Below are 26830 nucleotides of genomic sequence, written 5' to 3' on the forward strand. Positions count from 1 at the left end.
CATAAAGACATTTGTGACTATGGTAACTGCTTCTCATCAAGCATCTCTTTCAATTAATATAATACGTCCAAAAAATACAAAATGTAAGGTATGAAAATGAGAAATATGTCCATGATGATACAATAGTTTTCTTAGTTATATCTGGAGAACCACTGTTCTCTATGTTTTTGTGGTACAATTTGTCTTGCGTGCTAATTTTGGTAACAAGTACTTCATATTAAAAAGTATTCTGCAGGTCTCATTTTTTATTACTGCGACATAAAACTACATGTGGTTCAGAAAATATCACTAGTTGACATGTCTATTATAATTCTTATTTTGTGCTCAAAGATGAGACATGTCATGACGGCTTCAATCATTTTTTTCATTTTTCTACTCACCCAGTTGAAAGACTACTTGATCTACTTGTACGAAATTGCAGATGAGAAAAATAACTGTGAAAATTTAAGGCTTTTATCTGTAATAGTTCCTGAGATATTGTCATCCAAAAAAAAAATGCCTGAAAGCAAATTGAAAGGATTTCTTTTTCATTATCTCGTAAACTGCTTGATATATCAAGCTGCAGTTTCACAGATACTATTTTACATATCCACAGTTTGTGATACAAATCTGACTGAAACCAGAGATGGTCTAGCAGAAGGAAACTTAAATGAAAAAGATCCGTTGTGAAACAGCGGGATGAATGTTACCTGGCCCCTCCTCCTCCCAGGATGAGAGCAATAGCGTTGCCTGTGAGAACTCGAGCCAGACGGGAGAAGTCAGAGTGACGGTCTGCTGGCTTCTCAAACACCCGATGATACAGCTCCAACTGCAAAAAAAAAAAAAAAAAAAGCAAAACAACTGTAAGAAAAGTAGAGAAAATGAGTGAGATGATGAGAAGATGTACAAGAACTGGATAGATGGGAATGATTTTGTATGTCTTGAAAGAAAGAGGATTATGTGGAAATGCTGACTGACAGGTTAAAAGAGGATCAGGCAAAAGAAAGCGCTTTGATCTGCAGATGAGACATCAGATAAAAAAAACAACATTCCAGCTATATTTTCGAGTCAGACCAGTTTGGGCAGGCTCCGCTTGGAGAAGACCCTTCGGGGACAAGAGAGGTGGAGGTGTCTGGAGATCCAGCTTCGCATGTTGAGCCAGTTCACAGTTCCTTTGGGTGGGGGTCCGTCTTCTCTGTGCAGCAGCACCAGCTGCTTCTGGGCACGAACTGCACTTCCCTCCAACATACGCTCCAGCTAGAGGGGAATTCAAGGAGCACAGATGTTTCAGAACATTTTATACTCCTCACTTTCTTCAGAGCGGCTCCTGTGTAGTGCTCACACAGATGGAATGATGACAACTTTGAGAGCTAGCCCAGAAAGATCCTGCAATACTCATGAGTACCAGAGGCAACATTAGATTTAACTGAGCAAACTAGTTTCTTTTGTGCAGATATGTGATTGTAATTCCACATTTGTATTTGGAAACAATCACAGGATCAAATTCAAAAGGACTCTCTTCTTGATAGCAACCTTAACATCTGAACAACTACAATGTAGTTATTGTTATGTGTGAGATTAATTTTATTTCATTTTCATTTATATTTTCCTAGACAGGCTTTTCATTTTATTTTATGATGAAGAAAAACGCTGTACAGTCTGAGAGGAAGGTCAGATCTGCAACCTGGTAGACGGGCCCCCTCCACCTCTGTTGAAGCCTTAGTGTATGTGCAAGGTGAGACAGTGTGTGCCCTGCAAGATAAAATCAACCCAGAGCCATGACTCATTCTGAGCCTGAGCAAATATTGATCCATCTTACCATTTCTCCCACCATTTCCCGTTTAACGGGGATACATTCTTTTCTTCTCTCCCTGCGAAGGCAATCAGGTCTCCTTCATCAGCTGGACATACATTTTCTCTCACACCCCAGCCCCTCTTTCACAACATCCATCCTCCCTTTGCTCATTTCTCCTGTGTGCCCAAGGGTCAAATACAAACCATTCACAGCCCGTCTGACCATTAGGTTGGTTAAACCCCAGGGTGTGCAACCATGATTCAAGAGAATAACGATCAGTAGTGACCTCAATATCACATCAGACAGTGATCTGCTCTACCATCGTCAAAGCCTGATAGTAAACATGAGCAGCCTGAACAAAAACTTAAAACTAAACAATAACTGGTGTGTTGATTTCTTTCAAGAGAAAAAAATACAACAAAGATTAGCTGCAACAAGGACCATTAATCTGTGTAGATGTGTTTATCTGGGACAAGATTCATGCTTTCAGCTACAGATATCCAAACCCATCTGTAGATGTTAGATGAGAAGGGGGACACCACTTTGATGTCAGTCGGGTAAACAAAGTTAGCTCAGTTAGCTTTCCCTTTCAAAACATTTAAAAATAATAATAATCAAACTTACCAGGATCTCTATAGATTATTAATTGAAATGTTACAACTCATTATTTTGCCTCTCTAATTTTGTAATTCTTCAATTTTTTGACTTTTAATTTTAACCCTCAATCTTGTTCTTTAGTTTTCAAACTGCCTGGTTCCTTTGTTTGATTTGCGTACTAATCTAGCTAATTATTCATTGAATTTGTCATTTTTACTATTTATTTTAATTGATTGCTCTGACTTGTCTCCTATATCTTGCTTGATTGTCTCTGCGTCTGCATGTTTTAACTGTCAAAGCACTTGGTGAACACTGTTCTTAAGGGTGCTATATAAATGAAGTTACTATTCTCATCTGTACAACAACTGAAGTGTAAATATGAGTAGTTGTGATTTTACTTGTGGCGATGTGCAGGACTATTTCGAGGACTTTAAAATGGAAATGTGTGCAAAGAGAATAGAGGTACGACGTTCAGCCGAGATTGAACTGGGGATCTGCTGCTCAGGGCATTCGTTCCCATGCGGTAACCACTTGGTTGTCATGTCGCTCTGACTTCCTGGAGTTTTGTTAATGCTGTGAGGTTGCCAGGCAACATGCAGAGACCTCCGGACACCACTGTGCCTGACCAAGCAGTAAGATACCTGGTAGCTTCATATTACTGTACAGACACAGCAAGAAAGAAGATAAGCGTAAAAACAATAAACAATTTATGCTCAGCCATCGCCTGAAATTTTTATAGCATGTAATGTGATATCTATAAAGATATTTTTGAAATACTTTCCGAGATCCTTTTTTTTTTTTTTTTATTGCTCATTGACCCAGTTTCAGCATATGTTTTCGCACATTGAAACAAAGCGAGATAATTCATTTTGAATCTATCATATGGTTCCCACAATGATTTTTTTTGTCAATGTAAACTCAAAGAGGGGCATTTTCTGGATGGCTCCATTTTTAAAAAATATTTCAACACAACCACAATCTGAGATTTTTTTGATCCACCTGTCCAATATTGCAGATTCTGAAATGATATCACGGTGAAAAATAACAATTTCAGGCTTTTATTCTGAGTAATTTCTGAGATGTCATCTAAACACAGTCTCAGATTTCAACAAAATACCTGCTGAAAGTTGGTTGACGGATTTAAAAAAAAAAAACTTTATCTCAGAAAGTACTCTCTATATCTCTACTCTCTAAATATATGTGGAGCTTTTCTTTTTTTATATACATCTACTGAGCACTTTTTCTGGAACACCATACTACTGAGTACAGCCTCCCACTGCTCTAATAACAGCCTCAAGACTTTGTTTGTCTATAAAATGTTCAAATGTCCACATTTCTTTGAGATTTTGGTCTATTTTGACACGATAGCTCTAAATAAGGTTTGGACATTCATCAGCTGCACATTCAGGCTTCAAATCTCCTTTTGCATCACATCCCCAAAGTGTTCAAATGGATTTAGATCTTACGTGTTTTGCTTTGTGATGTGACTCATTGCATCCTGCTGTAAATAGCTACTTGTGTAAACTGTATCCATAAAGGGATGCACATGATTAGCAGCAACATGTAGACAGGCTGTGGCATTCACAGCCTCATTCATTGCGTTGTATGAACAAATGTGTGTGTACAGGTGTTTTTAATAAAAGGCTTTGTGAGTAAAAGTGAATAATTTTGAGCTGGCCCAGGTACAACAGGAAATGAATCACCTAATTGTATTCGATAATGAGCAATTAATAAACAAAATAAATAAAATTACTCATTGATTGATCCTGAAAATAATCACTTAGTTGCAGCAGTAATCATATTTAAGAAATGCTGGACTCCAGAATGCAGTTACAACCAGCTATCTTTGCCAGTAATGTCCTGTCAGCTTCCCCTACCACCTCACCTCCCCAACAGCGGGGTCCTGCTCCCCCAGTCCTACGATAATGATGCAGTCAGCCTGACGGATGCACCGCTGAGTCCACGGGGTCAGCGTGGAGTCAGTCTGGTAGAGAACTATGCGATGGATGTCCTCTTGTTGGCCCAGCCAGCTGGACAGACGGTACTCATGCACACTAAAGAGGAAAGGAGTCCATTAATGACAGGCGGCATTGCCTAATGAGTGAATTAAAAAGACAAAGCCCAAAGAAAAAAAATCTGATCAGCCTGGTAGAGAAAAAGGTTTTAAGATGTTTGTTCGGGACTTGTGTTTTTTGCGGCATGTTGAAGAGAACATTTACACAACTGACATAAATGCAAGGTTGCAGAAAATGTTCAATCTGCTGCTGCACATACCTGTCCAGTGCTGCAGCTCCAAGGCGCTGTTTGATAATTTCACTGGTCAGCAGAAGAGTTGGACCTGTATGTGATCAGATTACATTCACAGTCAGCGTCTGCTCAAAGCACGTGCTTCATCCAAATGGCTTAAACAGTTCCTTCAAAATAATTGTAAATAATTTGATTGTTCAAGAGGAAACATTAAATTGTATCAGATCCTGTTAAAGTCAAACATGCACCACTTTGTTAGCAATTAATGAAAAGCTTTAACTCAAAATTTTAAAGTGAAACAAAGAGGAGTGCTGCATTGAGGACACCTCAGTCAAACCTTCTGGCTGTTTGTATATTAAGCTCTGAGCGTACGATGAGCAAGTCACCTTTCTTAGCGACACTCCCTAAAATCCTAAAAGCTCAGAGGACATACACAACCTTGTAGCGACAGGAGCAGACCTCAAATTAATGAGCAAGCTGGCAATCAAAATTTATCTCAACTGGGAGGTGCAAAACAGTTGGATCACAGCAGGGAATGTTAATGACACAGTATGACTAGAGAGACAAGTCTTATCTAGATATGTTTGTATAACTGTGTTGTGAAATTTGGAGAATGACAGACTAGACTGTTTGTAAGGCAGCAGCTGTAGGGAGGCTACATGTTTACAAAAATCATCCAGCATCTGTCCTCAACCCTGAGTTCTGACCTCTGTGTGAAGGACAGAAGTGAAACATAAACATCAGGTCAGCTGGAGCTCCTGTGTATTATTCTTCTTACCTATTGCAATGAGTGCATGCTGCAGTTCCAGGGTGAAGGCAGTCAGTGGCACCTCTTCTGATACAGGCAGGACCGCCACAGTAGACAGGTTGGAGGCTTGGTTGCCAGCATCCCACTTACTTCCTGGAGTGTGAAGGGCCAAACTGCGAGCTGGAAATGTATTATAAATCTTGTAAAGTTCACCTTGGACAGTAACACACAGTGGGACAACATAAAGCAATCGAAACACCAGCGAGAGGCAGCATGATTTCCAGATGTGTTGTAGCAGCATAAGCCAAAATTTAACATTTAAAGACAGCATTGCACATGCAGATGCACACACCTGTCAAAGGACCATTGACTTGCTGGAGGATCTTCTGTCCAAGAAGGTGGATTAACCTGGTGACAACCTGAGATACACAGAAAAACCCATCATTCTGGCTGCTGTTGTTTTCCTACCATGTACAGAGCAACGCTTCTTTGGAAATGCAATTCAAGTTTCAACTTAAAATACTAAGAAAATGCATTTTGGGAGGTCTTTATGCACATTACTGTTCAGCTGGTAACTGTTCAAATAGCTTGTTTTAAGAGAGTACATTTAATCAACCCGACGTTTTCAAAGCAATCACTGACTCCTTTTCAAAGCTGATCTTTGGAAATCTCTACACACATGCTCTATCCACAAAAAAAACATAAAATCTAATTAAGTTAACACTTTATGTTAGATCTACCTGTGGGAACTTCCTTTTGATGGAGCTGAGAGCTCCTTCTGGTAGCTTGGCCAGCTCTGAGTCTCGGACTGCGTGCACGGTAGTGGCTCTGTTCTGATGTGTCAGAGCCTCCACCTGCAGAGAAATAAATCACGCATCACTTTGTTTACTCAGTCAGAAAACATGAAGGTCATTCTTTAGTGAATAAAAATTAAGTTAGCCTAGTGAAAAACTAAAAATAAACCCATCATTACAGCATGTAACACCATGTACTGTAAGGGAAATTTCCATTTTAAGAAGCAGCTACTTCACAGAATTTCTCAAATAAAATGCATTCATATAATCTAAGTGTGAAATTCATTACAAGTTTTAACAGTTCGTGATTTCTGAGGAGCGCTGCATTGTTCCAACAAGTACTATAAATAAGATCTCTGCATCTCATCATCCTGAGCTGACGTCAACACGGCAGCGCTAAATATGTCTCAGAACGTTAGCCACCTCTACAACAATCTTATTTCTACTATCATACAGAAGCTGCAATGACAGCTTTCCTCCTCCAGGTAACAGTAACCATAGCATCCATCAACCCAGGTATTATTAGAAGCAGTGTGGCAGAGGCCAGCCACACCAGCCAATGGGAAAGTAGTTGAGTGAAACCAAATGACTTTGCTTTACACAGGTTGTTGAAATGAACATGCAAAGCGTTGACATTAGTATCCACCTTAGATTTTAACCCATCAAGGACAACACTGGGAAATGTTCAGTGCTTTACAAAAGTTTTAGGCACTTTTTTAAAGATTCTTATCCGTCACATAATATCATGTAGGGCTTTTTAATCAGTCCCAAATCAGTTCTGCAGAATATGATGACGCTAGACATAAGGCCTGGGTGATAAAATATTATGTAGTAATATAAGGAGCTAGGCATACAGAGTCCTTATCTTCATTTTTCTGTTTACTGTACTCTGTATCAAATTAGGGTTATTGGTGTCATTGCGTGTGATTAGATTCAGTCCAAGAACTGTCTATGAGATTCAGCCCTTTCAACACATTGTACCCAAATTGCAGGGCTTTAAAAGCAGTTGTACACTTTCTTAGCCGGCTGTATGTGAGCACTTGAGTTCACAGGTGGTTGATGGCGTTTTCATTTAAAAGCAAAAATCTGTCAGAGGGTTATTAAGGCCATTGTGTGTGCTTAGATTCAGTCCAATGCACAAAAACTCATTACACGGCCTTTCATCGTTCAGCAGGACAACAATCAAGCAAACAAAGAGCTTCTCAGGGTGAAGAGGTGAAAAATCCATGACTGGTCAAGTCAGTCATGTGATCTCAATCCAACTGAACTACATTCCACTTGCTAGAGATCAGACTAAAGGTAGAGACACCACCAACAAGAAGGCTGAAGGTAGCAGCAGTAAAAGGGTGGGAGAGCGTCACCAGATTAAAGCTTAGACTTGACATTTAAAGTATGAACTGTGTATTACTCATACATGTATTGATTTACTGGATAGGTAAGCAGGCACTGAATATATCATTTCTTCTTACTCATTAAATCAAACCTGAAATGTCTTAACAACTGCAATGTGGACACCCACACTCCTCTGGCAGCCTGGCCAGTGATTTCAATGCAAACTTCTGACTAAATGTGTTTGGAGCTGTTCCAAAAAGAGCCTGAGACAAAGAGCATGAAAAACATAAAGCGATCTAGATAATTTTTTGTTTAAATTTAATTTCAGCCATCTTGCAGCTAATGTTTTGTAACTTTTACCCCCTTTACATATTCATTAGATGTACTTGGCTGAGTTTTTGTTTACTGGAAATGATAGTGATCTCATGGCCATGTTTTTGAAGAGCATATAGGCAGCCTGTTTTGTCGATTTTACGTACGGAGTGAATACTCTATAAATGTGGTGAATAACTACTGATAATAAATAGCATTTTTTCGTGCATTTTTAAAACTGTACATTTTAGACATATGTGAACTTATGTTGTAATTTTGAAGAAAATATTCAGAATTTCATTCCATATATTCCGAGTTTCATTCCATATATTCCGAGTTTCATTCCATATATTCCGAGTTTCATTACATATATATTTATGGACTTGGAAAGTTCACAGCCTGGCTCTCAGATCAGGCTCAATCTGCAGCACCTGTGAGATTGAGCTCAGCTGTGTGCTGTTGCCAATCAGCTGGGTGGGGATATAAGGAGAGATCACCCAACTGTTCAGCTGGTTGTAGGTAGGTGATCTGGAAGGTTCGACACCATCAGTTGGCCTTCTTCTGGAAATCTGAGTGTCGTGTCAGTGCACAGAACCCAGCACTTCCTTGCCTTTGTTTTGGGGAATGTTTTTCTTTTAAGGGGTCTTAGTTTTTGTTTGTTCTACCACTTTTGGTGGATTTAGTGAGGGATAGTGATATTTAGCAATACACTCTCCTCTTTTAGACACAGAAACCCATTTTGTGTTTGTGCAGTTTTTCTTAGTTTCACCCGTAAACAACCTTGGTTCACTTAGTTCGTCTGAGACAAGAGGGAGTGAAACATAACAATATTCGGACTTTCATTCCATATATTCCAAGTTTTATTCCATATATTCCAAGATTCATTATATATATTCCGAGTTTCATTCCATATATTCCAAGTTTCATTATATTTATTCAGAATTCTCCATTTTATATATATATCCTAAACGACAGGCAATATATATATATATATATATATATATATATATATATATATATGAAGATACTACATGTGAAAATAATCTTAAAATAGAACACATGTAAAATACATTACACTGACAGTTTTCTATGCGCTAATCACCAACTGTCCTCCCCCTGGCTGTCATGATTGTAGTCTCACACAGTCACATTACAGCACTGTGTCAGTGCTGAAGAATGGTCTGTCTGTACACACTTTCACCCTGCTGTAGTGGAATAAACACTCTGGTTTGTTTTCATTTCCTTAACCAATTACATTTGTCTTAGGCATAGCTAAGCCCAGAATGTTCCAACAGTGACACTGTAAAACTGTGTCAGCGGTGAACTTGTTTCCATAACTGGTGAGCAAACATACAAGAATGTCCCTGATAGACAGCAAATGTTGTAAACACACTCCTTCTATACAGTTACTATCATTCACTGAAAGAACCAAGCAGGTCTGTCTTTGGGAGGAGAATGCCAATTGCAGGCTTACATCCTCAGTCTACATCAAGTTAGTCAGACTGTTATGGCTCTTACCACTCCAATCAGGTCTCCACGTCCGTACTCTCCTATCAACTCCTTCTTGCCATCCTCCTTCATGATTACAGAGCGCAGTCGACCACTCAGCACAATGAAAGTACTGTCTGATTTCTCTTCTTGCCTGAAAAACACACATATAACTTCAGCTCACTGCAAACAATTCTCTCAACCAAAACCACATTTAAAAATTTAGTCACCTCTATTGTTAACTTGCACGTGACATTTTTAAATTTGTCTCCCAACAGTTTTTTGAAAAGACTATTTTACCAAAATCTGCAAGTCCATCAGTAGAATACCTGTAAACAGCCCTGCCAGCTTCCACAGCCATCCAGTCAAGAGCAAAGTCTATCTGTCTTACAAAAGAGGACATCCTCCTCACCACAGTGTGAGCCACATTCAGCACTACTTTCGGTTCCACACGCATTATCCTGAAAAAAAAGTGTAAACGAAAACTTACATTATAATTATTACTGTTCAAATAAAATACACTTTCTAAGGCAAAGTATGTTTTGTTAGTCTACAGTCTGGAACACTACACTTGTATCTTGCATGGATGGATGTGTGGATGTGTCCACTGACTCGTAGAAGTGGGTTTTGGAGATAGACAGGAAGCTGCAGTCTCGCTGGGCTCGAACGGTGAATATGAGAGGCTCTCCGGTCAGGACAGCAAGGTGACCAACCAGCTCTCCAGGATGTGTCAAAAACAGGCGTGTCTCTTCTTCACGGTCAATCATCCGCTGGTAAACATGGAGGAGGCCAGAAATAACAAACTGGATGCTCACCTCCTACAACCCCAAAAGGAGAAATTAGAGAAGAGCACAGATTTTAAAGTCTGAAGGTGAATGTCAAAAGTTAGGTGTTAATGAAATGCATTTATCTCAAAGAATCTAATCATTTTTAGTGATTTTAGTTAAATTACAACAAAATCTTAAATGTTCAGCATTTTTATTTTTAAATATTTCACAGTTTGGACTGAAGAGTTTGTTTGGATCTCGTTTTTCTTCTCTTGCTCATGAATTAGGACTCTAGTCTCATGATAGTGTCAAATAAAACTTTATAATCATTGGTACCCACAAGTAATAAATAGATACAACTTTAAATAAATGCCACATTTTTCCCTGGTTCTGTGCAACCCACTGCAGTCCTGGTACACTCTCCCATGGAGGCATGTTCCATCATTCCAAACAGCTGTACTACAGCTACAAAACTGGACAAATCTTTATACAACAGTGGTATTAAACCAAGAAAAGAAGGTGAAACTGCTTTTTAAGTTGTTCTTCGGACCTGGTCTCCTTGACGAGCTACCACAGAACCAGCTTTGACGTGGTGAAGGGTAACTCTGCCCTCAAGTAGAGTGGGGTCCTATAACAGAAAAAAATATTAATATCTCTTTATTAAATCATTATAAAAACACACAAAGAGTTCGACTAAAGTAGACCTGCCTTCAGACTTTTTCCATGAAACATTAACCAACCTGTATAAAAAATGTACACTACCTTTACTTAAAAAAGTATGTAAACCCTAAATATATTTCCTTGATCGACCGCTCACCTGCAGTTGGATGATTCCCAGCAGGTCCTTCTTGGCAGCCTGAAGGATGGTGCTGCTCTTACTGAGGTAGATGGCATCAGAGTGCCCTCCACTGTCTGTGTAGTGAAACACTTCAGAGGGTGTGTGCTGCATTGTCACACTCTTCTTCAGACTGGACTAAAGGGACAAGCACAAGAGAGTCATTTATATCAAAGAATCAAATAAGCAAATGCTGGAATATGGAGTCACATTTACACATCAAACTGTAGAGAAACTTGCTTTCTGAGTGACGGGACTCGGTGGAGCCTCATCTATAGTGACTCGAGCTCGTTCGCATGCCATGTTCAGGTCATTACCTACAACTCAGGATAAAATGGAGAGGATAATGAGTTTATGCATGTCTGTGTGTGCCCTTGTTTTCAGATCAGTGACTGTGATGAGCGTGTGCAAGAAATTAATTCAGGCATGTGGCATTTGGTGATCGCTTATGTCCAATACAGTGACCCACCAGCGCAGTCGGTGGGCATCGAGATGGATCGCAGCTTCCTGGAGCTGTTTGAAGGGCTGTCCTTTACACCATCTGTTTAACGTAAAGTGATGTGCCAGCACGAAATCAGTTCCAACACAACGCCAAGCAAAATTTGAAACGTGTGGAGTGTATGTTTGAAATGACAGTGAGTGTGTGACCTGTCTCTGCAGGGCACTCAGTGGTGCCAGCAGGTAATTCATCCTGGAAGTGGAGACGGCGAGTCATCTTTCCTGAATTTGCTTCTCCCAACACGTTGTTTATATTGGTCAAGGGCACAGCCTGACTTTCCTGTCAATCAAGTAACAAAAAAAACATTTCAGTTTAGATCAAGTCTCCAAGGACTTGTGGGCAAATTAGAAATTTCCAGAAAAACTAAAAAACACTGATGGGACAGACATTTGATTTTTGTTGTGGAACACAAGACATTTATATCTGAAAAAATATAGCATTTATTTTCCTAATTATTTGATGCTGATCGCAGATTTATAATTACTACACTGAAAAATATTTTTAAAAACCTTGCCAAATGCCAAAGTGAATGCCCCTCCACTTATTTCTTTCCATCAAGGACAAAATTAAGGAATATTTCTGAGAATCATTCAGTCAAAGGAAAGCCAGGTTGAAAGGTTACTGCTCTCCCCGTTTCTGTGGAAGGTTTATAGTCATTTTTATTCATTTTCACTGGGCTGTATGAAGGACCAAGTTATGATGCTGTGCTTAATGTTGTGTGAAATTAGCTTGCGTATGTGTGTGTGGCCAAATGCGCGTGTGCCTTCCTGTGCTTGTTTATGTACGATTTCATGAAAGTCGTATTTAGGTATTCAATCTGAGCCTCTCTGCATGACTGTGTGTGTGTATACAAATGTGTCGGTACTAATTAATTCCCCTCCTACCGGATTGAAGAGCTCAGTTGTTAGGCCCAGATAGTTATGTAATGCCAAAAAGGTGACTCTTTGGAGGCGCACCATGATTATCTGCAACACAAACAAAAATCACACACTGGAGATAAACAGAGCAGAACATATGATACATTAGAGCTGTATCCAAATTAGATCAAAATGATTGTGTTGTATTTAGTGTTGCGTTCCAGAGGGAAGAAACACAAACACTACATTCTGCGTAACTGTTGCTGGACAGTCTGTTACCTGAATGACGCGCACAAGTGTTTCTGGGTATTTCTTAAACACCGACTCAAAGGCTGATGCAGGTAAACGCAAGATGGTGGAGCGAGTTGCAGCCCGTGCTGATACAGTCTTGTATGGAGCTGGATAACCCTGGCAAAACAATAGAAAAGTAAAAAATAAATAAAAATCACAGACAGAGGGCACAGTCACAGAATTCTACTTTACTTGCATTATTAATTCCAATGTAATTACAAATATTGATGGCATAATTAAATGAACTAAGGGCATTTTTCATCTCTCAGTTTTATGACATAAACTTGTATTTAGTGTTATGAGCATTTTAAATGTGTGGCTTGATTAATTATAAATATACAATGCAGGTAGGTGTAATACAGTCCAAGAAAACTCTAAAATATTATTTTAATATTATAATTTGTCATCAATTTTCTATTTCTGACAATTTTTCCTGAATTTGATTTCATGATTTTTGTTGATTTGAATTAATCACTAAGTGTAAAGTACAGTTTTCTACAAATAGTAGCAATGTGACAGTCTGGCAGAGATCCAGATTTTTCACAATTTTCATTATAAGAAAATAGCATAAAAGACTCAGTTTTAAGTCAATAAATTTCACCTGAATAGACGTAGGAAATGAAAACTAAACAGAGCATGACACTGAACACAATACAAAATTGTACTGGTTGGCAGAAAGGATTTATTTAATAGCAACTGATGAACACATTAAACTGATCAGGCAGATCAGAGGGCAAATGAGGACAGAACAAGGTCTGATGTGCAGAGTGAGAATAAATGGGGGCTCACAGTGATAATGTCCAGAATACTGAGCAGACTGTGGACGCTGTCTCCCGGGTGCACGTCTTTCACCACTGGTTCTGTCCCATCCTGGAAAAGCAAAAAAATACAAATCTTAGAGATGGCACCAACATTAGCTAGTTGTCTTTATTCAGACTATACTGTGCAGCTCTGTATATCTTGTCATCAAATAAGGACTTGAAAAAGTAGCAATGAAGTTGAGAGGTATAGTAAGCCTACTGTAGAATGAGATGCCTTTCACTTCAGCATAGCACGCCTGTTTAAAAATTGCACTACTGCCCTCTGCTGTTCGTTTTTTTTCATACACTTTGTACAAAAACATTTAAGGGTAGAGTAGGACGCTTTAACAGTCAACACATTAAGTGTGTATAATCCCAGGCATCACACTTCATTAAAATTAGATTTCAAATGTGTTAATGACCAGTGGCACCACCGCTGATGGTCTCTCCTGGTTTTAGCTTTAATCTTGATAGTTCTGGATGTAAACAGGCTACATGGCTGTGTGCAATTTGTGAAACTCCTCAACATGTCATTCACATACGTTCTCTTGGATGCAGAGCTCAAGTCGTCCATCCTGGACCACGAAGATGCTGTCATCATCATCTCCTGGCTTGAATAAACCTTCACCTTCCTGCAGCTCAATAAACACCATGTGGCGACACAGCTCCAGAAACAGGGGCTTCTCAAAATGGCCCAAGACCCTACAAGAAGTTGCAGAGCGTGCTCATAATGAAAAAAAAGACAACTGTGAAAGGTAAATCTGAAGGAAAGTTGCATATTTGTTTACCTGACATTTTTAAGCATATAGAGGACTTCAGAAGGCAAGTTTGAACTCTGTACATCAAACTCTGTTAAGTCAGCCTCTAGCAAGGAGGGAGGGGGTTCCTTGGGCTGCAGAGTGGGAGGGTCTTTACGGATCCGCAGGATTCTGTTGGCACAAAAAATGTGTTTAACAACTATTAAACAATCAATATATAGCAAGACTTAAAGCAAACCTTTAAAGAATTAGTAACGGTGCATACTTGCGAGCTATGCTCAACACTTTGGTTCTTTTGCGTATGCGTTGCGGTTGCTTCGACACCGAGGTAGAGGAGGAAGGAGGGATCGAGGATAGCGTCTGGACCTTAAAAAAGCACAAGCATATTCAAGATTAGGTTTATGGTTGTTTACTGCTGACAGATAAATATATTACATTTGGAGAAAGGTGTAGACTTAAAAGATGCATAGAGAAAAAATACATTTTAAATTTTCTTTCATGAAATAATGAGAGGTTGTATCATTATGTACTCATTTTAAGTAATTTTTAGTGAATGATAGAATTTACAAGAGTCACAGTGATTATATTGCCTGTGAACTGTACAACATATAACTGTATACAATGTGACTGTTGGCTTAAACACATAAGAAAAAATATTTACCTCATTTAGAATATGGATGCAAATCTATCAGACTATAATGTTTGTGTACAAGTGCTTCGACAGTAACGGAAAATACCTTTCGCATTATCTTCCTTCCATAGAAGAGCACTTTATCTCGCTTTCTGAAGCGATAGTGAGGTACACCAGGCTGTTGCTCACCTTGTCCAAGAAGCCAAAAATAAAATGGAAATAAGCTCTGTTAGCACTAGAAGGAAATTTAAGAGAGTACAGTTCTACCTAAGACCTAAACAAATAGAGGTATACAAAAAAAAACCTAAAATATAAGTGACAGAATAAATATAACAATCAGGAAGACTCACGAGCAAGTTTGAATCTCCTGTAAAGGAAGAGCACCACAATCCCGATCAGTGAGACAGCAACTGCAGCTCCAATCAGCACTCCGGTGAGCTAGCAGACAGATAAGAGCAATGCAATAATAGTATGGTCACATGAGAAGGGCAGGCTGAGCAGCAGGGGAGATTTAAGTTGCTGCTATTGTAACATTATACTTCAAAGTCCAAATCCATTTCACAAATAAATAATGCACTGCAATTCTAAGCAGGTTCTGAGAACATAGTGTTCAGATTAAAGTGAGCTTAACTCTTTATGGTTAAAAACTGCCAAGAATGGTTAAATACAAAAACAAAAGTAACCCAAATCATCACAACCAGTCCAAAACACATCTTACCAACTGGAATAAATATAATCCAGCTCTACTGGTCAGAAAACCACCTGATCTGAATACACCATATTAAGAACAGTGTCTGTCATACTTAAACAAAACACAGCCTATGAATGAATTCCTGTTTCATACCATGGTGGTCTGCATCCTCTCCTCCACAAACTGTTGTAGTCGTGCTCTGAAGTCATTTTTGTTGTTCATCAGCATCTAAACATAAGTTAGGGTTAGCACAATTTCATGAATGCAGTTAATAACAGCATAATAACGGCAGCTTTAAACTGTGTGTTAAATTGTCACAGTCTAAACTTGCTATGCCTGCTGGCTTACTTAAAAAGAAATCGAGTTGCTTACTGAGCTGGACAGTTTGCACAGGTCTCCATCATCCACTCCACCACAGTCCATCCTGTAAGACAAGAATCCCTATAAACGATACGCCTGTGACCCAAAGAAGCCAGCAACGTTACACAAGAAAAGGTCACACTTCATGGAAGATCACAAGCTGCTGAAAAAGGGGAAAGTATGAAAAGAGGAACATAGATTTGTGCATTAGCAGCATTCCACCAGCCTCTCTCGTCGTCTGGCTTCGAGTCTGCCTTTGAATACAACTTTAAGACTTGACAAGTAAACAAGAATCGAGTATAATGAGCCAGCAGCGATGTAACTGGCGGCTGATGTTATCTGGTTAATTCCATACATTCTCCACGTAAGCTTCCCATAGCTTGACGTTAGCCGAAACAACATTAGCTAGCGGCTACCTGTCTGAGCTTAGCCGTCTCATCAGCGCAGCTAAACAACTAAAGTCAACTTCACATTCAAGCGTTCTGAACTTCTCAATGTACCGAAAACGCAACACTTACTTTTCTTGGATTTAAGGTGTGCTGTTTCAAGCTCGTAACATCGCTAAACAGACGAAGTTAGCCAGAAGCTAACAAAGTTTTTGTGCTGTCACTTGCTTAGCCCCGCCCCTGTCTTGCGTTGCCTTGGTGCCGAATGGAGCTCTCATCCAATCAGAGACGGAGCGGGACACCGTTGTCTTCCTGTTTACAACAGAGGCAGATGTGAACTCAGGAGGAGATTGCGGTGCAGGTGAAGTCTGTTTACCTTTTACCTCAACCTTAACCCAGTCTTCTATTCTGTTACCTCACCAACACTCACCAGTCATGTCTGTACTCCTGCGTATTGGGACTTGGGATGTGATATTTTATTGAATTCCTGTATCTGATATTTATGTTCATCCTATGTAATTTTACAAACTGAAAGAGTTGCAGTGGTAGAATGTATGTAGATTTGCTAAAATGCTACAAGTATACAAGTGTGTTACTTTGTTATGCTCATTTTATACTTAAACTCTGTGAAATAATCTACTTTTACTCACGGATAGCATATAAGGTGCATTATTAACACTGGACTAAAACAAACTGCTAAGGTGAATTTCACTCCCTGAGTTACCTTAACATCAAAAAATCATAACACAACTGATACAAAGAAAAAAGCAGACTTGGTCAGAATCAGGATCAGCTTTAATGGCCAAGTACGTACACAACATACAAGGAATTTGGTTTCGGCTGTTGGTGTCACCCTAGGAATATGGAAAGAGAATAATAATTACAATAAAAACAAACTATAGAGTCCACTTGTACATGTAGTGTGCACCAGACAGAGTACAACAAACCGAGCTGATCCCAAGGTCAACTGAAGTTGACACAAAGCATTAAGTGAAATAAGATTCTTTACCCAACTGACCATGTCATAGGTCTGCATACAGTTTGACTATCACTTCATTCTCTCCTCCTGTCGTATGCTGCATCGCCACTTATGCCACCAGTAGAGTTTTTTAGTATGGTTTCACTTTCATAAATAATATCATCTATCTATCTATCAAATATTTGTAAACACATAGTGAAAATGACCTGCTTAATGTACACAATTATAATTTCTTAAACTGCCCCATAGTATTTAACTCATTTCAAATTAACACCACTATGACTATACACAATATAGGCTCTGCAATAATAAACACACTAACTTAGTTCTTACTGCTCTTATGAATAATGTAATTTATTACTCTGTTTGAATCGTCTAAAAAAAATCTGACATGTTGCCAGTAAGTCACAAGTCTGGAACTAAGCTGATCTGAAATGGATCAAACTAGTTGAATGGGTGTCACTCTCACTTGTGTTCTCTGTCATGGTGAAAAATCTGTTATTAAAAAGAAATAATCATTACCGACAGCATTAAAGCATAAATTGAATGGCTAACACAGTGGCTTTTCTGGACTTGAAAACTTGTGAACCCTTTAGAATTTTCTATATTTCTGCATTATTATGGACCTACAAGTCCAAAGACAAAAATAATAAACTTGGTTATATGTTTGTACATTTATATATACATATATCTGTGCCTGCGTGTGTTTTCTTCAGGTGCTCAGGCTTCTTCCCACAGTCCAAAGACATGCCTATTAGGTTGATTGGTGTTTCTAAGTAAGTTGTAGATGTAAGCATGTGGGCAACACGGTGACTCTGTGGTTACAGCTGTCACCTCACAGTGAGAAGATCTGTGGTTCATGTCTTTCTGCATGGAGTTTGCATGTTCTGTCTGTGCCTCCTTGGGTTCTCACTGGGTTCTACCAGCTTCCTCCCACAGTCTAAAAACATGCTGAGTTTCATTGGTGATTCTAAATTGTCCGTAGGTGTGAATGTGCATGTGCTTGTTTGTGTCCCCTGCCTTCGCCTTAAGTCAGCTGGGATAGACTCCAGCCCTCCTGTGACCCTAATGAGGATTATATGTATAGTTATTGGATGGATGGATGAATGTAAGCATGTGCGTTTTTCTTTCTCTTTTTTTCTGCCCTGGTCAGTTTCAGGTTATGTTTTCTCTCACCCAGTTTCAGCTGAAATAGGTTCCAGCTCCCTGCAGCTCATGGAATGGAGTAAATATCTGTAAGTGCCATAAGTATGTGAACCTTCATTATCTGGTCTGATCCCTTGCAAAGGCTGCAACTACAGTATTGATTAGTCCTGCAAATCAGCTTGGAGGAATTTAAGAGCATTTTTAGTGCATTCTTTCATACAGAACAAGTTCAACGCAGGAATGTAGGTTTGTTTTCTCATGTGAACTGCTCACTTCAGGTCCTTTCACAACATTTCTATAGGATTAGGGTCAGGACTCTGACTTGGCTGTTCCATGTTATTTACTTAATTCTTCTTTAACCATTCTTAGAATGACTTGTGTGCTTAAATGACCCATTTTCTATTGAGATTCATGTCACAGACAGATGCCCTGACATTTTCATTTGGACTTTGCTGATGTATTTCAGAATTCATGAATGATAGGAAGCCATCCCATCCATCCAGGTTTCCGATGAGGGATGAGGCAGGATGGCACTCCCCTGTGTGCGACGTTGTGTAGCTCTCTGAGTCAAGTTAGCTTTGTTACCAGCTCTGAACTGACAGCTACATGTTCCTGGGCCTGAACATCTCAGAGAGCCTCAGCAGTCCCAAACACACTGCAATCGCAGTGAAGAAAGCTCAGCAGAGGCTGCACTTCATTAGGATGCCAGCTTCTCACCCAAGCCTACAAAGGATGGGTTGAGAGCGTCCTCACCTGCTCCATCACAGTGTGGTACGGCAACACCACTGTGGCTGAGCGGAAATCACTCCAGCGTGTCATCAGAACTGCAGAGAAAGTTGTTGGCTCTGGCCTCCCGTCTATGGACACCATATACACACATCGGTGCTGGTGGAAAGCGCAGAACATTCTGACGGACAAACTCCATTCAGTTCATAGCCTGTTTCGGTGGGGGAACTCGGGCTACGGCCTGAGACACAGCAGACCAGTGAGCATCGGAGCCTGTACAGCGCGTTTTCATAACAGCTTTTTCCCAGCCACCATCAGACAAGTGGCATTGGACATCAGGGAGGGGAGGTGCTATAACACGGCATAACATCAAAATATCGCAACATCACACAAATTATAATGGACAAATGTGCAATACTCTCATGATGTGCAACAAGTCTTTTATTGATTGTTGTGTTTTTTTATCTATTTATGTTAATATCTGTATGTAATTTAGTTAAACTTAAATGTGATTTATTTCAGGGTTCTTGTTTCTTTTTAATTGTTGCTAAATTATTATTATTTTTACTCGGAGTCACGTACAAGAACTCCGATGTACCTGTACTGTGATGTACCTGTACAAATGGCAATAAATTCTGTTCTATTCTATTCCATCCTGGCCCAGATGCAGCTTAACAGGCCCAACCCCATGATACTACTACCACCATGTTTCACAGATGGGACATCCTGGAATGCAGCATTTTTTCTTCTTATTTAAACCAAAAAGTACTATTTTAGTGTCATTAACATTTTTCCAGCCTTCTGACTTGTCCATGTGAGCAATCCTGCCAGGCACATCATTGTTGTTCAGTGTTCTCCTGATGGTGGACTCATGAACCGTAACAACAGGCAATCTAAAAGAGGGCTTTAGTTGTTTAAAAGTTACACCGTGTTCCTTTGTGATTACGCTAAGTATTACAAACTTTGTTCCTAGAGGGTTCTTTGTTGTTCAACCTCTCCTGGTGAGACCAACAATGGTTTTGAATTTCTTCCATTTGTGCACAATCTGTCTGATGGTGCATTAGTGGAGTTCAAACTCTTCAGAGATAGTTTTGTAACCTTTGCAAACATGATACACTGCCACCTCCACAAGTATGTGTTGCTAAGATCCGACTTTGATAAATTCCTGTTCTTGAAATGCAACACCAGAGTCTAGTTTCACCCTCAAATGAACTGCCAACAAGAGATTCATATACGTTTGCCACTGAGACATTTAATATTGGATCAGTTTCCTCAACAAATAAGTACAATGTTTTTGCCTCATTTGTTTAGTTGGGTTTTCTCTATCTGCTTCATAGAAATATAGAAAATTCAAAGCACTACTGTACATATACAGTACTTTCACTCACACCATTACAAGCACAATGTTCATATAATCAGAACCAGATTTTTTGCATATTTTACCTTTAATGTTGTCCATATCAAAGTATTTTTTTAACTTGTCCTTCACCTTGTCTTCATTCAGTTAAGTTAAATTTAACATAAACATAATTGTCACTACTGAGATAAATTCATTAATTTACAAAATTACGTAATGGGTGTTATCTACAGCTAAGACCATTCATCTTTTCATGTTTGTGCAAGTGATGTTTTTTTGAACATGTAAAAAAACATTAAGGTTAAATGTCTGATTTTTCCTGAAAATGTAATAAATTGATTTTCATTTACATTACGCTTATACACAATACATGCACATACAGTGAGGCATAACATAAATGTTCTGTGGGTTTTACAGTGTTTTCTTGCTCTCTAGGGGGCCACGTCAGAAATCCACATCAGCACAATCGCGGGTACGTACAGGATGTACAAAACAGTTTGCACTCTGCACTGGAGCAAAGTTCATGACAACATTTTCACAGACAGCAAATTACTGAACGTGCAACTGTTAATATGTTTCATTATCCAGACTCGTATTATTCTAACAGGAATAAAAAAATATGTCATGGACAGTTTTGAGACATTTTGACATCATATATGCTGCTTCATCACTTCCTCCTGGTCTATTTGTTGAGGTACTTGGCCACAGAGTGGTAGGCAAGGAGAATCTCTGAGTCGTTAGGGCAGGTGTAGCGAAACTCATCTTGTTCATAGGCCTTTTTCAGGTAGCGGCTCAGACCTTTCAGCTCTGAAGGGATGTCAAAGTTACGGTACTCCTTACATACCACCTGACAGAAGAAAAGTTTATAAATACAGTTCTTTAGGTCCAGGAATAAAATGAACAAATGTCTGTCCTTTATCAGAGAAACAAGGTTTTTATGCACGGAGGACTGCTGTTCACCTTGACAATGTTGAGTTTGGGTAGCAAGTTGCAGTCTGCCAAAGTGAGGCTGTCACCATCCAGGTAGAGGCGTGAAGATTCAGTGGCGTCAGGGGTGTCGTCCAGCTCATGAGGAAGAGGCGTCTCTAAGTACATGTTCAGCTGCACCAGAGTCGATAGAAATTTCTTCTCGAGCACTGAAACACAGGAAATTGTAAGGCTTTTTTTTCTTCTTCTAAATCTTCAGTTGGCGTTTTTCATCATAAGTAAGAGTAAACTTTTAAAAAGTCACTTACTGTAATTTAACCCAGGATTGGGATTCTTAATATAGCCTGAGAACTTCCGGAAGATGTCTTCTCCAGCACCCATAGATTCTTTGTATCGACAGCACAATTTTGGAAATCTGCCATTGGTAAAATAAAGATATGTGTCGAGGCAGTAATGAGTGAGAATGAAAATATGTTTAACAGCCAGCACTTGACTCACTGTGGTGGAGGTAAGTTCTCCTCCAGGAACTCCTCAATCTTGTTTGTGTCCGTTTTGACTTCGCCGTTGTAGATGAGGAAGGGAGGCTGAGAACCTGGAGCCAGAGCCTTTAACACATCTGGTGCCCTGCAACAAAACAATCAACAGACGTGGTTTATCTTATGAGAGCTGGTCAAAAATAAGAAAAATGATCAAACAAAGACAATGGAAAGCATAAGGATAACTTCAACTAATTACCATTAGTTTCTTCTAATTGTTTCTATGTGCATTTTTCAATTTCTGTTAAGATCATCAGACTGGTTTTTAAGAGAAAGTACTTTGATTGTCTTTTCAGAATTAGAATAAGGTGTGTTTATGCGCACAAGGAATATCAATCCTCTTTGTAGTGGCTCTCAATGCAACACACAAACTTCAGGAACACAAAAGCTGAACCAAAATAAGAAAACATAACTTACATAACTATTTTTGTTGTTTTGCAGTTCATTGTTCTAAATCAGGGCTGCACAGTGGCGTAGTGGTTAGCACTTTCGCCTTGCAGTGAGAAGATCCCTGGTTCGCGTCCCGGCTTTCCCGGGATCTTTCTGCATGGAGTTTGCATGTTCTCCCTGTGCATGCGTGGGTTTTCTCCGGGTACTCCGGCTTCCTCCCACAGTCCAAAAATATGCTGAGGTTAATTGATCATTCTAAATTGCCCGTAGGTGTGAATGTGAGAGTGCTTGTTTGTCTATATATGTAGCCCTGCGACAGACTGGCGACCTGTCTAGGGTGTCCCCTGCCTTCGCCTGAGTCAGCTGGGATAGGCTCCAGCCCCCCCCGCGACCCTAGTGAGGATTAAGCGGTGTATAGATAATGGATGGATGGATGGATGTTCTAAATCAGCAGTATTATATCACTAACCCTCCACACTCTCCAAATGTTTCGATCAGACATTAAAAACTGTATCTAAGCTTTTTAATGATTTAAATATGTCATGTTTAAATTGTAGTTTTATTCAATTAACTGTTGAATTAAATTATGTATTCTATAAATTCATTAAGGTCTCTGTCTGGAAACAGTTAAATTACAGTTATTGATCTGCAGCAGACAGGTTTAAGTTTGGTTTCAAACTTCTGTTATTGCTTTATTCTTAGTTTAGCTTGTTACCTATTCTTTTAAGTAAAGATAGAAGTGTCCCTGTGTGTGTTTTTCTTAAACCGCATCGGACTGACCTTGTTTGGCCATGGGGTGGCAGCATAAACAACTTTTGAACACAAAATTGATTTATTACCACCTTTACAGTTGAAATTTGTTCTGTTGTTGGTGCTTCTCGTGGTTGTTTTGAACAAATTTTTTAAATTTGTCATCTTTGACTCAGTTCCTTCTCCTTGTGGTAATTTTCTGTGTCAATCCAGTCTCTTTGTGTCTTTCTGTACTTGTTTTCTATCTTGTAATGGTCCTTCATGTGTGTCTTTGCAGCTGTTTTAACATCTGTTTGTTTTTCATCCCTTTTTTGTTTGATTTTGTGTGACTTTTAGAGTCTCTGTGTCCTTGTTTGCCTTTACATCTTTATGTGTGATCTTGTGTTTATTTTGTCTCTTTTATTTGTGTTTTTTATAATTTCCTTGCAGTTGCTTCATTTTCTTTGTTATGCTTCCTTTTGTAGATGTTTTCAGACTTGTAGTTTTTTTTTTTTTTTTTTTTTATAGGATTTTGTTTGTCTTTATCATAGTTGCATCTCTTTGACTTTCCACGAAGGCATGTTAGCAGTATTTTCTGACAGAGGCTAAGGTTCAGGGGGTCTTTTGACTGGTGACTGATACGAATCTTTTCCGCTCAGTAATTCTTCCATGATTGTGTTTGTAAGATGTTTCCCACATTATCACTTAATACATTTTCAATAAAAACATGTCAGTGGTATGCGCATTTTCTACCACAGTCCAAAGGCATTTATTTTAACTTAAAACTCTAAAGAGGGACTACTTTAAACATGGCAGTAAACATGTTTGCCTGTCTACTCTCTTAGAATAAAGAGAGTCAAGAGGAACTTCAAGGCTAATTAAGGAATCCTGCTTGCTCAGAGGTTACTTGAGGAACCTTTAAAAGCTCAATTACTACATACTAATTGTAAGTTTGGCAGTTAGAGCTCCAGCCCCTCCATGTGCCGAAGTGTCCTAGGGCACAACACTGAACCAACAAGTTGCACCAAGTGATGGATGGACACTTTATATTGGCATCTCTCCCACCATTGGTGCATCAGTTTTATTAAACACATTGTAGAACCTTGCTAAGGTTAAAAAGGTGTTATATAAGTGCCAACCATTTACCAGTACCTTTCAACATTTTTTTTGTAAAAGTATGTGTCAGATTAACTGAAACTTTACACTTGCATTTACACTTTGTTACATTATTTCAACATGTATATAATAATACTACTACTGACAATAATAAAAGTAATAAATATTTAGCTAAAAGTAAAAAACTGTTAGTTAAAACTAATATATAGTTAGCTAAATGTAATAAATATTTGACTTAAAGTAATAAATGGTAACAAATAGCCTATAAATATTTAGCTGAAAGTAACGAACAGGTAGAAGTACTCAGTAGTTAGCTAAAACTAATAAAACTCAGCTAACATGAACAAATACTTGGCTTAAGATAATAAATTATTAGCTAAAAGTTAGAAATAGCTAAAAATAATAGTCAGCTAAAAGTCATAAATTGTTGTCTAAAGGTAGCAAATAGTTAGCTAAAAGTATTTAACAGCTAAAAGTAATAAATAGTAAGTAAATTAGTTTAGCTATTTATGTTTAGCAAATCATTTAAGTGAATATTTTTATCTAAACATTACCTTTATCAAATACATTACTTGTACCGAATTAGTGGTTTTAGCTAATCACTTAATCCTTACTTTTAGTAAATTGTATACTGTACTGGATTTCCTAAATAGTATTATCAAGAGTTCAGAATCACTTGACCAAAAGGTTCCTCGATGCTCTTCTAAGAGAATAATGTGGTATTACTGTATCATTATTGTACATGTTGTACCCTTTGGATCAGTGTACGTTGGCATGTGCTTCATAGGTTCTGCATTAAAACAGGTGGTTAGATAGAGAGAAGGATGACACCTGTTAAATACTCCTGGCATAAAAACTGCTTATGAAAAACTCTAAATGTTTAGTTTGTTCACATCATATCCGAAGAAAGCATGCTGGTGTATGTAGGTTGCTATCTGACCGACCCCAAAGAAACTGGCTTTTTGGAGAAAGTATAAAAATGAGCTCTCACCTCCTCATGTCCACTGTGGTGAGAGTAAAAGTGACTCCTTTTAACCAAAGAATCATGAAGATTCTCTGACAGAAAGGGCAGTTCCCCACACTCTCAGCATCCATACTGGCCTGATGGACAGAAAACAGACATTTTAAACAGGTGAAATCAATACAAGCTGATTTGAAAGTGTTTTTGAAATAGCACTCAGACACATTGTTTGTGTAATCTGTGTTGTAACCTTTCTGACCAAATCGTGAATACCTGCACACTCAGGTATTCCTGTCGAGCCTGCTCTGCTCCAACAGCTTAAGCCAGGAATTTTAAATAGTGGGTTGAGTCTGCTTTACACTCAGACTAAACCACCTATTAATTAAATGCTGTTCGGTATTTCGGACATATCTTGCTGTATATATATTCCACTAGAGCCTAATATCACTCAGGTGAGAAGCTTCACATATGAAGAAGCAAAATTTGGAGGTAAGCAGGTCACAGGTTCCTAAAAGGAACAGGTTTGTTTTCAGTTTCTTTCATTTAACCACAACCATTCCCATCGATACAGTGATTAGATGTATGAGATATATTGAAATGTGTCATTCTTCCACATCGGTTTAGCACAAAGCAGCTAGTAATTGGTCAGACGCGCATATAGCGTTAAACATAGAGACATATTTCGCAACAAGCACAGACAACTAAAGATAACCTGGTGAAAATGTGGGCAAAAATACTGAATCAGACACACTGATGCCTGGAAATTAGCTTTTGTGTGTGTGTGCATTTTTGTCAGCTGTTCTGAGATTGAACAACAGAATGCCACGATTAAAAGGGGATTGATTCAGTTATTTATTTGTTCAGATAGGAAGCCCATAGTTACATTCATAAAAAATAAATATTAACTCTGGTGATTGTTTTATAATAGATGCTACATTTATGCAGTGTCTTTCACACCCAAGTTGTGATTTCAAAGTAGGATTTTGTTCAAAAATCACAACATGATTTGGTACTGTAGGTCTTACCTTAATGAAGAGTTCAATCTTTGGGGCCTCGGCCATCTTTCTTCTCCTCTCTCTCTCAACTATCTCGATACTGGATCCACCAAGGTTTGTTACTGTTGCTGTTGATGCAAAGATAAGACAGCCGTGACTGAGCCAGTAGCGATCACCGTTTTGCAGTCTTTCACACACTCTCACGCGCTTGAACGTTGCTATTCAGATAAATTATTTTCAGCTATACTCACACAATCCACACTGGATCCACTGCTTAATCTTCACTCCACCTGTATTCTTTGATTCCTCTCCTCCTTCTCCTCTCAGCACCTGTTACTGTTTTTTGTTTACCCAACGCCACACCTCTCGAGCATAAAGTAGCCGCCTACGCCGCCTCTGGCCTTACCAGTCCAACCAGCAGATCTGGATCTGTCCTCTCTGCCTTCCAGCATATTCTCTGAAAGAAATCCACCACTCTCGGTCTGTCCACTTTATATTTGTTTCCATCTGCCCTGGTTTGCTCTCTGTCTCTTCCCCTAACTAATTCAGTAAACACAGGGTAGGCTGAAATTATGTCAGACTGTATTAACTATCTGCGGTTTCAAGGTTACACATGAAAGGAATTTTGAAGAACATTAGGCACATTTAAGTATGTTGTGAGGTCAAAGTAGTCGTCAGGTATGTGCATCAAATATAACACATAATTAGATGGTAATTTACAATTATAATGCAGCACAACTGATCAGTTTTTGCATTATTTTGCTATTGCTTAGTAGTTTTAGGGGTCCTGGAGGTCCACGG

The 26830-nt window shown here is 38.9% G+C and overlaps 2 protein-coding genes and 1 long non-coding RNA gene across 5 annotated transcripts in view; 1 reads left to right on the forward strand and 2 right to left on the reverse strand.

Annotated features, from left to right (window-relative positions):
• pnpla7a (patatin-like phospholipase domain containing 7a) overlaps positions 1-16435 on the reverse strand; it is a 30060-nt gene extending 13625 nt beyond the window's left edge. For 2 of the 3 annotated variants that reach the window (XM_055019281.1, XM_023290827.3), the window contains exons 1-26: positions 16300-16435; positions 15794-15845; positions 15575-15649; positions 15081-15168; positions 14837-14919; positions 14365-14465; positions 14130-14270; positions 13884-14043; positions 13331-13411; positions 12530-12658; positions 12278-12358; positions 11543-11672; positions 11364-11435; positions 11135-11211; positions 10877-11032; positions 10610-10687; positions 9905-10110; positions 9622-9753; positions 9323-9446; positions 6107-6220; positions 5719-5785; positions 5397-5546; positions 4646-4709; positions 4257-4425; positions 1054-1236; positions 690-808 (exon numbers count right to left, since the gene is read on the reverse strand). In XM_055019281.1, the coding sequence (XP_054875256.1) occupies positions 690-808; positions 1054-1236; positions 4257-4425; positions 4646-4709; positions 5397-5546; positions 5719-5785; positions 6107-6220; positions 9323-9446; positions 9622-9753; positions 9905-10110; positions 10610-10687; positions 10877-11032; positions 11135-11211; positions 11364-11435; positions 11543-11672; positions 12278-12358; positions 12530-12658; positions 13331-13411; positions 13884-14043; positions 14130-14270; positions 14365-14465; positions 14837-14919; positions 15081-15168; positions 15575-15649; positions 15794-15844 (2831 nt within the window). In that variant the 5' untranslated portion in view covers position 15845; positions 16300-16435. Of the gene's footprint in view, positions 1-689; positions 809-1053; positions 1237-4256; positions 4426-4645; positions 4710-5396; positions 5547-5718; positions 5786-6106; positions 6221-9322; positions 9447-9621; positions 9754-9904; positions 10111-10609; positions 10688-10876; positions 11033-11134; positions 11212-11363; positions 11436-11542; positions 11673-12277; positions 12359-12529; positions 12659-13330; positions 13412-13883; positions 14044-14129; positions 14271-14364; positions 14466-14836; positions 14920-15080; positions 15169-15574; positions 15650-15769; positions 15846-16299 lie in introns of all 3 variants that reach the window. The other variant, XM_035957495.2, reaches the window with a different exon arrangement.
• On the forward strand, positions 15619-20724 carry LOC129350952 (uncharacterized). The gene is made up of 2 exons (XR_008604550.1): positions 15619-16528; positions 17863-20724. It is a non-coding gene; the product is annotated as an uncharacterized LOC129350952 (long non-coding RNA).
• On the reverse strand, positions 20251-26393 carry clic3 (chloride intracellular channel 3). Its single transcript, XM_023290834.3, has 7 exons — positions 26281-26393; positions 26060-26157; positions 25065-25174; positions 21801-21926; positions 21611-21717; positions 21336-21511; positions 20251-21222 (listed from the first exon to the last, which is right to left on the reverse strand). The coding sequence occupies exons 2-7, from the start codon at positions 26093-26095 to the stop codon at positions 21058-21060; spliced, it is 720 nt and encodes a 239-aa protein (XP_023146602.2). The 5' UTR covers positions 26096-26157; positions 26281-26393; the 3' UTR covers positions 20251-21057.
• Between the last annotated feature and the right edge of the window lie 437 nt (positions 26394-26830).

Source organism: Amphiprion ocellaris, chromosome 17 (genome assembly GCF_022539595.1).
Source record: "Amphiprion ocellaris isolate individual 3 ecotype Okinawa chromosome 17, ASM2253959v1, whole genome shotgun sequence".
In the NCBI taxonomy this organism is placed as follows: domain Eukaryota; kingdom Metazoa; phylum Chordata; class Actinopteri; family Pomacentridae; genus Amphiprion; species Amphiprion ocellaris.